At 46.0% G+C, this 13,365-nt stretch overlaps 2 protein-coding genes across 7 annotated transcripts in view; both read left to right on the top strand.

Moving 5' to 3' along the window:
• Positions 1-5,449, top strand: part of LOC131671161 (TWiK family of potassium channels protein 9-like) — a 92,743-nt gene extending 87,294 nt beyond the window's left edge. For 5 of the 6 annotated variants that reach the window (XM_058947389.1, XM_058947391.1, XM_058947390.1 and 2 more), the window contains 3 exons: positions 4,424-4,635; positions 4,705-5,002; positions 5,080-5,449. In XM_058947389.1, the coding sequence (XP_058803372.1) occupies positions 4,424-4,635; positions 4,705-5,002; positions 5,080-5,444 (875 nt within the window). In that variant the 3' untranslated portion in view covers positions 5,445-5,449. The remainder of the gene's footprint in view (positions 1-4,423; positions 4,636-4,704; positions 5,003-5,079) is intronic. The other variant, XM_058947392.1, reaches the window with a different exon arrangement.
• On the top strand, positions 5,445-7,532 carry LOC131671199 (uncharacterized; the record flags this gene model as incomplete). The annotated part of the gene is made up of 1 exon (XM_058947450.1): positions 5,445-7,532. A coding segment is annotated over one exon (261 nt), but the record flags the coding sequence as incomplete, so codon positions are not given.
• Between the last annotated feature and the right edge of the window lie 5,833 nt (positions 7,533-13,365).

The following is a 13,365-nucleotide window of genomic DNA, read 5'->3' as shown; positions in this document are numbered from 1 at the left end:
ACGGCCTCGCGGACTCGCGCCAACTTGTTCCGGCTAATGAATTCCGCGCGCGGCTTTCGTTGCGACGCGGCCAGACTCCACGGTCGAACGTTACAACGAACCAGGCGCACGCGACAGACCGCGGCACCGACAACGAGGGCCGGCCGCGAGCAGGCTCTTCGAACGCGCGAGCTTGCCCGCCTGACGCGCCACGCCTCGACCTTGCCAACGACGGAGAGGCGATGTCGGCGGTGACTGGGCGCGCGCGCTCCGTGAAAAATGGACAGCCCTCGAATTGGCCGGCATTCCACGGACGGCGAGCCCTCTCGGACTCGCCCTCGCGTTCCGCGTGCATGCTTCGGCGGACGTCGCATCTCGCGCCGACGGCCGCTCGCGACGGGTAATCGCGCTCGGGAGTCGGCTATCAACGGTGCTTCGGCCTGACGAACGAGTCCCCGTTTGTCGGAGCGCGGCCGGGGCTTCTTATCTCGCGGGTGCACGCAGATAGAGCTTGCCCGGAGCCTGTGAATTTATCCGCGCGGCCTCGCTCTTTATGAATCCTCGGATAGGCTGGCTGCTTAATCGGGCGTCGCTATTAAACTCGCGCCGCGCGCGCCAGAGCGGCTCGCTTGTTCGCCGATGACGCGGAAAACAAACGAGCTCGTTAACTAATCTTTGGCGCGCTCCTCAAGATCAACTTATATATAGCGCCGCCTTACTCCGGAGACCATTTGGCGCTCTCGCAGCGGCTCCCGGCTGCGAGCCAGTTACGGCCGAGCTCTGATAAACGACCCCGTAAACAGCCTCGCAACTCTTTGTTCCGATCATTACTTCGCTTAATTGCGTCTGCGCTTCCAGCCGAGCCGCTGCGCCGCACGCTCGCGACGCTGACGTCGCGTCAACGTTGGCCGCGCGGCCGCGGTGATCAGTGTCGCGCGCCGGACTGGGCGGCCGAACGACCGGACGCGCAGCCCGGAGAAGCGTCGTCGGGCGCGTCGCTCGGCTCTTCCGCTCGTTTGGCTTCTCCGCGGGCGGGGGACGCGCGGCCGGATAAAAGGCCGAGCTTATCCCTTGTTGGGCGTATCACTGCCGCTCGATGGACTCGGTGCACGGGTTGCTCAGCTGCACGGACCCCAAGGAACAACCGGCGCCGAGTCGCTGCTGGCCGCGCGCGACATATCGCTCGCGAAATTGCATTAACCGGGTGGCCGTCGCTGGCTCCGTTTTTCCCTCGCGCGAGCGCGCGGGGCTCGCGGCCGATTCGGGCGCGCACGAGCGAGCATCGTCGCAGTCTGTGCACGGTCCAATACGCGATGGGCAATCGATGGATCATCTACAGATATACGTGGATCGCCCCCCCCCCCCCTCTTGCTCCTCCTGCCGTTCGCTCCTCGCTCGTGCGTGCGTGCGGAGCGTCGCTCGACTGCGCGCTCACTCGCCCGTCAGCTCGACTACGATTGGCCTGTGCGATCTTTTCTGCCCGACGCGAGCAGCCGTACTCGCGTTCCGACATTTCAGATTGCACCGAGATAGGCCGAGCACCCCGGCGCACCATTTTCGCTCGGCGTACAGCCGGAGCTTTGCCTCGAATTAGCCAAGTCGAGCAACGTATCGCGCGATAAGACATCGATATCTCTTCGGCTCTCGCGCTGATGACTTCCGCCAGATAAACGAGCTAGATCCGGGGCCGGGACGAGCGAGCGGCGAGAGAACTGCTGGGAATTAAGAAAAAGCGCGCTCGTTTTTTAGCATCGCGCTCGGGGCCTTCGAACCGCCGTTCCGGCAACGAGCAGCTCGCGCGAATTGAATTTAGCGGTGGAGCAACGGGCGCGCGCTCTCGCGTCAATTCTGGCCGGCAGCCGAGCTCTCGGTCGGCCGTCTCGGGCGCAACCCCGAGGAAGCGAGGGGAGCAGCAAGAGATCGGCGCGACCGCCGCCCGGCCAATGCAGTGCCTCGGCCTCGTTTCGCTCGCCGATCCGCTGGCAGGGTCTCGTCGGGAGCGGCTGCAGCCAAGACCGGGCGCCGGCCAAGTTTGCCGGGCCGCGCGGTTCAGCGGCTCGAGAGGAGAGCGCCCGCGGACGCGGAACGGCGGACGGCCGAGCGAGACCGCGGCGCCCCTGGGGCGCCCCCGATCGCCGCCTGTTTGCGTGCGCTCTCGTTACGCGCCGGTTAGCTGGTTGTCGAAAAGATTACGCTGAGTCGGCGAGTCCATTAGCGCGGCCCGCGCAATCTCGCTGCGAGTCTTTATTATTCCGGGCAGAATGTTGGAGAGGGAAAGGGAGAGAGGGAGAGAGAAAAAAAGTAACGCGAACGAAAATCCGGAAAAGTTAATTAGGAAAATGAACGCCTGTAATTGCTCGCTCTTTAGCCGTTGTACCTCGTTAAGCTCGGCTGGCGCGCGTTGCGCTCTGTTAGCTTGTCCCATAAACTTATAATCAACTCCTTGCTGGCGCCCGCTCAACTGCTCTCCGGCTTCTTCTCAGTGCGCGAGTGTGCCAGGCCGACGAGTGAAGCGTCCGCAGTGGAGCGCTCGGGCCGAGCGTCTCGTCCGCATTGTCCGTGGCGTGGGCCTCGCTCCGGACTGCGACTGCCGTGACGCCAGCGACGCGAGCCTTCGACGCTTGGCCGAAGAGCCGAGCAATGCTCGCTGTCGTCTGCTGACACGGCCGTTTGCCCGCGAAGCGAGAAGTCGGCGGCAGGGGACGCCCGGAGATGCAAGGCGAGGCACGTACGGGACACGGCATCACGCGCGGCTCGGAAAAATGGTGGTCGCAGGTTCGAAGAAAGCGAAACAAGTGGAATCGAATGAGGACTGTCAGTCGACTCTTTGCCAGAGAGCTACCGGGACAGGCTTTGAGCGAACGCGCCACGCCGGCTTTCGACCGCGTCGGTTCTGCATAAACAAACAAAGAGCTAGGTGCCGCGCCAGCGCGTACGTGCTTTTGTAGATCGAGTGCTAGGCGCTTTCTCGAGTAGTGGCGTTTGATGGCACTCGAGAGTGAGAGAGAGAGAGAGAGAGAGAGAGAGTACGTGCATCGCCACACGCTACGCGGTAGCATCAAGTCGAGTTTGCCGAGTTGACTATGAAGCTGCCGAGACAATATGGTGGCTGTCTCGGATCTTAATATCGGCTTAATTATACCACGCACGCCTAGCGGGCGCCAGAGCTGCTCGAGCTCTCTGCGTCTCCTCACCTCGATCCGGCCGAGCGCGAGTGCGCGACTTGGGTGTGCGCGTGCATCGATAGGCGCCCAGGCGCGGTTGGCTGAGGCGCGGCGCGCTCGCGGAAAAAGCATTTGTCGGCGCACTGGCGAGCGCAATATCCGCGAGCAAATAAGGCGGCCCAGGCTGCCGCATTATGCGCACCGTGATTTATAGCCGCGCTCCAGCCGCTGCACTCGAAAGAGACGCACGCGGCTCATCTTCGAGATGTTATTGCGAGATTCCGCGCTCCGAGCCTGCCTCCATGCAAATTATTTGAGGGCTTAATTAAATGCTGCAGCCGACGAGCGGCGACGGCGGCGGCGTCGTCCTCCTCCTCCGCCTCGTCGCCGTCGAGCGAGCACCGAATATACACATCGCGGCGCTCGCGCGCCCGCACTAATCGTCCTCGGCTCTCTCGTCTTTCTTCCCTCGCGCGCAAATGAAAATCCCGCCCAGCCGGCAGACTCGAGGACGCCCGAGCGCCGGCGAAGGCGGCTGCGTCGAATGGACGGCGATCGAGCGACTTTCGCCCACTCGTCCCGTTGCTTTGCGAGCGAACGTTCGTTAATCCGCCGTCCGGCGGCATTTCCGTCAATTCTTCATTCACGGTACTCGTGTCCTTCGACGTCGAGAACCGTTGTGGTTCGTCCGTCGTTGGCTCCATCCACGTAGGTACCTGTTGATGGCGCGGTGCTCAGGTCCCCGGACTGGCTCCACTAGGTTCAGCTACGCGTCGGTTGACGGTGCCGGTTTCCGCGCGCCAGCGGTGAAAAACGGCAAGCTGCCCGGCCGCGGCGTCGCGTCGTTTGGCCCGAGCAGTATTTTCTGGCTCGCTGGGCCGACCGGCAGCGCGAGCGCGCGGATTGCGGTTTCGACGAGATAAATAATCCAGGACGCGCGAACCATTCGTTGCCCGCGTTCTCGGCGTGCCGGCTTTTTTCGTCTGGCCGCTCGCCGCGCTTGTCTTCCCCTCTTACCTGCCATTCGTTTTTTCCGCGACGCCGGCCGTCGCGCGGCGCTTTTCGCGACGGCGCCCCCTCTCCCTCCAGCCCGCGGCCGCGCTCGACTCGGCGGGCAAGCGACCGGGTGTCCGCGCGCGTGCCCGCCGCTCGACGAGCCAGCGACGCGTTCGTCAATGCGAACGCCGGAGGCGCGCCCTCGCAACGGAGCCGCAGTGCCGCCGTGAGTTATCGCCGCCACCCGGAGGCAAGCACCAACGGGGCGCCGCTTCTGGTTGCAGGTTACGGGAGCATAGCGCCGCGCTCGGCGCTGGGCAAGCTGGTGACGATGGGCTACGCCTTCGTGGGCATCCCGCTGACGCTGGTCTACCTGTCGAGCGCGGGCGGGCTGCTGTCGAGGTGCGCCCGCGGCGTGTTCACGCGGGCGCTCTGCTGCTGCCTCTGCTCCAATTGCGGCTACTGCTGCTACGACGAGCGCCGGATGCAGGTGAGCGTACGTGTTGCACTCCGCCGGCGCCGCGCCGAGCACGCCTCGCCCTGACCGGCCTTGGCTGCGGAGCAGGAGAAGGAGCGCCGGATGCGCAAGCGGCGCCAGCAGGAGGAGCTGGCCCAGCAGCAGCAGCAGCAGCAGCAGCAGATGCAGCTGCAGGAGCCGTTCTACGTGCGGGCCAACGCCTCCGCCTACCCGGGCGCGCTCGAGGCCAAGTGCAGCCCCAAGGACGAGGTGTCGAGTCTGGGCTCGGGCGACCGGACGAGCGTCACCATCTTGGCGCCGATCAGCATCTGCTTGGGCGCGATGCTCTGCTACATCGTGGCCGGCGCCTTCGCGCTGCACAAGCTCGAGGGCTGGGACTTGACAGGTGAGCTCGCGCCGGCTCCCGCCGGCTCCCGCCGACCGCCGCCCACCGCCGCTCACCGCCGCTTTCGCCGTCCGCAGACGCGAGCTACTTCTGCTTCATGAGCCTGAGCACCATCGGCTTTGGCGACATCGTGCCGGGCTCCTACCCGGGCCTCGGCGCCCACGAGGCGCGCGACGCCACCGTCTGGTTCTGCTCGTGCTACATCATGTCGGGCATGGCGCTCACCGCCATGTGCTTCAACATCCTGCACGACGAGATCGTGCACCGGCTGGCCCACCAGGCGGACGGCCAGCGCGCGGCCCAGCAGGCGGCCGAGCTCGGCCTCGGCCGCGGCCCGCAGCAGCGCCACCACCACCAACACGGCCAGCTGCTCAAGCCGAGCGCGAGCCTCGACGAGCTGGCGGCGCCCGCCTGCCGCGAGCCCTTCGCCGTGGCCTCGTGACGCTTCCCCGGCAGCGCGCTCTGCCAGCGCAGCCTCGCCGAGGACGGCCTCTGCGGCGTCGCGGGCGAGCCGCCCGTCGGCCTCTTCGCCCACGACAACGAGATCAACATCCTCAAGGACTCGTACAACCAGGTGGACGTGACGCGCGACTGCAAGCCCATCCTCAAGCTCGAGGACCACCTGCGCCCGGTGCACCCGCCCAACGTCTACACCCTGCCCGAGCTCGACGAGGACGTCGACGAGGACAACGCCGATCTGTAGGCGGCGCGCCCCCTGGGAAACGCGAGGAGCCGGCCGCCTCGTCTGTCCAAGCTACCGACGCACTCGGTCCTGCTCCTCGAAAACTTTACCTGCCAATTTTACCAGCGACATCCCAATCAAAGTCCGACACCTTGGGACTCGCTTTTCTCGCTGCACGCGAACCTACTTACTATCCCATTCTCTTTCTCCACTTCTCCGAGCTCGCCGAGCCCTCGTTTGCTCAGCCGGCCACCCCTTGCCCCACAACGCCACCACGCAAAAATAAACGGTACGGCGTCGAGGCTGCACAGCCTGCCGAGCCTGCCGAGTCCGCTCCCAGCGCCAACCTCCCTTGTTCCTTTGCATTTGTCCATAATCAATGTTTTTGCCGTATTTTATCATACATTTACGCGCATAAGCAAGCAAATCAACGCGTACCTTTACGTTAAATGTTATACGTTCGTGATATTACATCATAAATTATCACAAGAAATTCTCTGAATCATCCTCATTCGATCATGCTTAGTCAGATATACGAAACATAAGTAAACAATTTTACAAACTTTCGAAAGAATCATAATGTACATAAAAACTGTCTCATTCTTATCAGCTTATCGATGGTATTCAATACTGTGTTTCAAAATAAAACGATTGCCGTAAATCTCTTAAATAACTACAAATTCATGTAAATAATCAAGAAAAGGGAAACGGCCATTCGCTGTCCATTACTTTGGATTCATCAATTGCAGCGATACTGTAATAAACATAGAGAATGTTTCTTGTTTTTAGTCTTTTTCATTTGTCAACTTCTTTTACCAGTAAGAAAATCCAAATTCATATGAATAGCGCAACAGTTTAAAAACACTTTTTAACTTCTCTTGGTAAGCCTATCGTCTAAATTTACCACGTAAGATTAACGAAGCAGCTAATAAAAAGAGTTGTATAAAACGTTAAAGATAATACAGATTTTACTTAAATTTATAAAACTTCTTGTTACAGCAGGTTTGGATTTTTTGTAATCTTTTATACTGTTTGTATAAAACGCGATATCCGTGTAACAGATTTAAAACAGTTTCCAAAATAGGAAAATTATTACGTTGGTGAATAAAATATTATATAATTATAATATAAAAACAAAAGAAAAAAAAGAAAATATTTGTCGTTCAAAAGTGAATAATTTCGAGATTTTACATTATTTTTCTAGGGGTGCATTTAAAATAAAGCCCGCACTAAATATGGAAGCAAACGTTACTGATCATTTGAAAAGTGAACTCGACACTCGTCGTGACGAAAAAGGACAAAATCAAATCTCAACGTTTTGTGTAAGGATCGAAGTCGAAGAGAGAATCTGGTAGATAAGTATTAAAAACGTAAAATGTTATGCAAACTAAATGTAACAGATGGATAAACGAGAGTGATAAAGGAACATTCTACTGTCGAGAAGCCTTCGGTCGCACGCTTGAAGACGATAATCGATATTTTATACACACGTGTCACACTCTGATGCGCGCATCGGTGTGTGTGTGTATATGTGTGCGTGTGTGTGTGTGTGTGTGTTTGTATATGCGCTTGGAGCCATGACGAGTGGTCTGAACAATATATCCACGCAACAATGTCGGGTGAACATCAGCCTGCGACTCGTTTCACGCATGACGTTTATTTCTCGACGTCGCATGTATGTCCTATATATGCAAAGATTCTAATGTACGTGGAGTAAAACTGAAGAGGCAACTCTTTTCGTATTGTACATACACTTTATTCAAAAATCGACGTCCCGATGTAAAATACAATATTGTATACACGTCTGTATAATCCTTTGTCGAGCAATGTATATCTTAAAGTATTAATAAAAAGCATTGGTAAAATTAAATCGTTAACGTCTAAACTTCCGTCATCACATAGTTATATATTTATATTAAGTTGCCAAATTTTATTTTGCTTCGTTTCAAAATCAAAGCTTCGTGTACTTCTTTATATATTATTAGCTTGTTGCCGTTACGGACTTGTTTATAATTTAACCAATAGCTTAATTATATGTAAATAATGCAATCTTCGATTTAAAAGACGTCAAAGCATTTGTAAATTTGTTATTTAATATGTTGTAGTCAAGAATTTGTTTCACGTCTATTTCCTATTATGATAATCGATCTTAATTGTACGATCTTTTTCATTCTGAATTTTCGTTTGAATTGTCTTATATTCATATGGTTTTCAATGTAAAGAAGCTAAAAAAAATCAAACATAAGAGTTTTATTTTACACATGCTTTCCGTGTACTGAAAAAAGTATAAATGTATGCATAAACTGACAGGCTGTGGAGATGAAATTTTGCCGAAGTCGAGAAAAACGCAAAGATCTACAGCGAATCGGAGGTCTGACAGAGTGACAGGTGTGAATCAAATGTGCGCATGTAGCTGGAGGACGATGCCACGCGACTTGTTTTGTGTTGAAAATAAAGTAACGACACCCTCGTCGCTTGCATAACATAATCCTCAAAATTTACGGCCTGGATTATTATACGCGCCAAACGATCGCCAGGATTAATCGGCTCAGAGGCGTTATGCGTCCGCGCGGCGCTCAATTCTCGCTGCTGCCGTGCCGGCCGTCGTCGGCTAATCGTTAATCTTTAGACACAAACTTTTCCATCAGGCTGCAGCCCCGCAGTTATGACCATACTAAATGCCAACTTGCAGCTCGACCGCCGATGAAAACTCTAACGCAATAACAATTGTTAACGCCAATTGTTAAAAAGTATCAATAATATTACTATTATTATTATTATTATTATTATTATTATCATTATTATTATTATTATTGTTGTTGTTGTTGTTGTTGTTTTTGATATTATTATTATTAGTACGCCACGAAACCATACTGTAATCTCTAACCTCATAGAATTTGCAATAAAACAGAGTATTTGCTAATCGTAACTATGTAGTATATAGAAATGAAAAGCCCGAAGGGATAAATAAATTGAGCCTCGACAAATGAATTTAAAGAGAAATGAATGTTTCACCTAGACTATGTAGATTACAAAGATCAAATCGTCAATGAGTAAACAAAATAAGAATGGAATTAGTAGCAAGTGATTAACAGCTAAATTCAATTTCGGATGTGAATATATGAGCGATTCTACAAAAGATGTTTTTATACGACAAAGTTTTTTTAAATATTTTTTCTCAATTTTACGACTTTAATGTTATACCTCGTTTTAAAAACTTTAAAATATTTGGATCTATCAGATGTTATTTTGTAAGCTTTTTTGTTGCCTACACTGGTGTTAATGTGACACGAAAAAAGATATTTTTATTTTTTATTTATTTATTTTTGAAAATAATATAAAACGAAAAATATTACGTCAATAATTTCAAATCTAAAATTCATCGATCAAACTACGCTAAAACCCACCTATATTGTCTTTGTATTCTGATTGTCATTTTGACCCTCGCTCTGAAAACACTTAATTTCACTCAAACGTGCCAGCTTCGCAATTTCATTAGTTTCTAATTTTCGTGCATTATTATAGTTTTCAAGACTTCGTAACGGTCAACATTTAGATTACAAAATAAAGCTAAATATAGTTCCAACGTATTTGAATTCACAGAATTATAATATTTTGAAATCAAATTGACGCTGTCATTTTTTGTTTCTAAATAAATTCTTGAAAACTAATGAAAATCATGTACGTTGTTTTGATCGATTTTAAAACTTTTACGAGCAAACAAAGGATGTTACAAAAATTTGCAGAAGTAGGCTCGAGTATTCTTACGATCTAATAGAATAGAAATATGGTAAAATTGACGTCAGCAAAAAGTTTTATTAAATTTTTCTGTTGAATCAAGATAAATCTCCTTCAAATCATCTAGTAATACGCAATTCGATTTATGTTAGTATTGTTCATAGCCTCTCAATATAAAGATGGGTTTACACACAGTTTACATACACTACTTTTATTATCTTTTATATTATGTTATATTATATTATAATAAAAACTAATCGATTCTATTATTTTATTAATAATGAGCAATATAGCACCACAATTTCTACAGAATTAAATTAGGTACTAAGGATTATTATATAACAATATATAACAGTGACAAAAGAAGTAATAATAATACTAATAATAATAACAGTAATACTATCAATAATAACAATAAGTTATAGACGTTTGAAAGTTTAATAATTTTTCGTTTTCAAAGATGAAAACTTCTGGATACTTAGTAATGTTAATAAAAAACAAGAATCTACTCATAAATTGAATTCTTATACCTTTTTTTATTTGATCCAGTTAGAACCAGAATTAAGTGCCTTTACTGTTCTAGATTCATTTTTTCTTATAAAATTTATCTATTTCAAAAGTAGATAAGTATATTCTTTAAGAGAACTAGTAGTCAATATGCACGTTGAACGCTTGTTAAATTATACAAATTATATAAATAATTTTAAAATCTCGCGCCAAAACATTACATCATATCAGCAAACCAATCACATGCCATAACCTCTTCGCCCAACTAACCAATCACGATTAATAGAGGTTTCGTCATTCTCCTTTTTAGTAAGAAAAAAAAGAGGAAGAGAATCAGAGCGGAGAGAAGCTTAACCCAAATAACATTGTGATGGCACATTACCGTCAGAATGCAAGCACGGCGTGACTTTCATGACGGCACATTGACGGCCAAGTACATACATCCGCATCGGGGCAGCATTATGCGAGCACACCGTGGAAGTCACGGCGGGCGTCTATAATACCAGCATTGTACCAGCGTAGATGAATAATATAATTTTTCGCGGCATGCACGAATTGTGCCGACATTATGCTTACCTGTCCTGCTGCACGCCGAGCATCAATTATGCAAACATTATATGATGGCATTTTGGGAAAATTTGTGCGTTGAATTTTTGAGATTAGGTGTAATATTGCGATTATTATTTTGATTATGTAATTAAGAATACAATTTTTTATGTATACATAAATTCTTTTATTAAAATTAAAAATATACATTTAATTAAAATTTATCTAAATTATTGTTATAAATTAATGAGCTATGTGTAATTAATACAAACAATTATATCTGTAATGTATTTATATATTATACCTGCATCCATATATATGTACGCCGCAACAATTCCGTGATAGATTTTACATTTCCACTGCTTCTTCCATAGGTAAATATAAGGTTATAATTTGATTCCTAAAAAACAATTATTATTAATTATTATAAATTATTAATTATTATTAAATAAAAAACAATTATTATTAATCGTTTTCAGTGAATAACATTAATTTTTATTAAATGAATTATAAATTAATACCTGTCAGAGATACGGATACTAAGCAGAACTGACACCAGTAGATATAGTTGTTGATTCAACAGGAATATTTTAATTTTTCCAGTGGATCTGTAAAGTAAAAATAATACAGCCAGCAAAATTCTTTACACGCAACAAAATAGTATATGTGCTAATAAAATATAATGAAAAAAGATTTTTTTTAATTTAAAATTATTATAAAATTACAATGGCTAAAAATGAATCCAACAAACAAACTGATAGTATAGTATCATAATATAACAAATAAATATTCATAAAATATATGAACATATTGTTTATACAATTTTGGTTTCTAATAAATTTTATACTAAATATCTAATTTCATTTTTATTGTGAAAGGCCCCGACCTCGCCTTTGCACGTGAGGCTCAGCCACTTTTATAGACCCTCCAAATTTTTCAGCATTTTAATATGCGCCAAAACTGATGCTGAGAAGGTCAGTTTATCAAAATTATACAAATACGAAAATTACCAAAGCAGTCTAGAACTGGAACTTCGTTGTGCTATTAGTAGGCGAGCAGGCCGAAAGTACCAAGAAGAATTATCTATATAAATCAACAATTTATATAGATGATTATAAAAAACTTATATCAAAAATAGTGTCACACCCAAAGGTACACAGTGGCTTGCAGCATATTGTTGATTCAATACAAGGCAGTATCTAAGCGTTAAGTGAAAGAAGATACCACCATAGCTTATTGCTATAACTATTAAACTAAGATAACTTCATCAGCATTGTAAGTCGCTTTTTTGTCATGAATTATGGTTTGTTTTTGAGACTTACATCAACATCTGCTGATTTGTTGTCATAGTCAAAACTAAAATTGCTACTGTTATTTACAATATTGTCATTGTAAATAACAGTATTTAATGCGCTAGTATTGAATGCACCAGTGTGCAAAACCATATTTACTTTCTTATCGTGATTATAGAATTTCAACAGATGCTACAGAATACTTTGGACCAGTTGCACATACCATTGATGATTTATTATTGCAACGAGCAGCAAAACTATATATAAATAGTAAACATGGTTTTACAAACTTGTGCCTTAAATATTAACACATTCAATACTGACATTGCAAATAACAGTAGTAATATTGGTTGTGATTATAAAAATGAATTACCAGATTTTGTTACTATTATGAAAACGAAACTACAATCCATGATAAAAAAGTAACTTACAATAATATTACTTATGAGATCGTGTTGCTTATAGAGTAATACCATAATATATGATTGCTATAATAATTAAGCTATGATAATTTTATCAACATTGTAAATCACTTTATTCTCGTGGATTGTGTTTTGTTTTTGATACAAACACTAACATCTCGTAATTCGTTGTTTGTAATCACAAATAAAATTTCTACTTTTATTTACAATAACAGTATTGAATGTACTAGTCTTCGCAATGCACAAGTTTACAAAACCATATGTACTTTTTCACCATGATTGTAGCAAAACTATATCAAACTTTGATTAGCCTGAGTATGCACTTAATTATGAAAAATCTAAACTATAGAAAAACAATTTCATTTTTTACCTTATTTTACTTACTTATTTTATAAACTATTTTGTACTATTTAATTATTCGATACAAATACTAATATTTCATATATCACAGTTGTCACAACTTAAATAATTATTTTATCCTCTGGTAGAATTTTTAAGAAAATTGTTAATAATTTTTATATTTACTCACTTTTATTTCCACTGCGACTCCACTACACAAGGAACACTCTCACAATAATTTAACGGTTTAATAGCAGTCACAATTAGTATTTTTAATTACTTTAAAAGCAATCACAATTACTGGTAAAAAACGTTAAACGTTTTAAGAGAACGATTTTCAAACAAATCGTTATTAATCGATGACGATTGAACGTATATGTATGGATATTCAAATTTGTATTTTGTATACAATAAAAGAAATTATTACATAGAAATAAAGACAGAGATATATATTTAATATATTTTTATTGTCAAATAAATTATTTATTTTATTAAAAATACATAAATATGGAAAAATAATCAACCCACGTCGTAATGCCTATTCGAATTTTATTTTTTTGCGTGACCGCAAAATGACAGCATTCTAACGGCACGGCGTGCGGCGCTTTTCGTGCTGCTACTGTACCTGCATTATGATGGCACGCCGTGACGAGCACACGCGTGCCAGACCGTGCCGGCACGCTGTATTATCTGGGATTCAACCCTGAGGGTATGCCGGTATGACAATAATTATAGAGAATCATTTTACCGACATATCCATGTTACAAGTTTTCATAGGAATTCAGCAGATGTCGCGGATAATAATCAAAAAGCAAAAATATGAAAAAACCATATAAT

The sequence above is a fragment of the Phymastichus coffea genome, unplaced genomic scaffold (genome assembly GCF_024137745.1).
Source record: "Phymastichus coffea isolate CEN01 unplaced genomic scaffold, Cenicafe_Pcof_1.1 PCOF00120, whole genome shotgun sequence".
Classification (NCBI taxonomy): domain Eukaryota; kingdom Metazoa; phylum Arthropoda; class Insecta; order Hymenoptera; family Eulophidae; genus Phymastichus; species Phymastichus coffea.
This window is presented reverse-complemented; position numbering and strand designations above follow the sequence as displayed.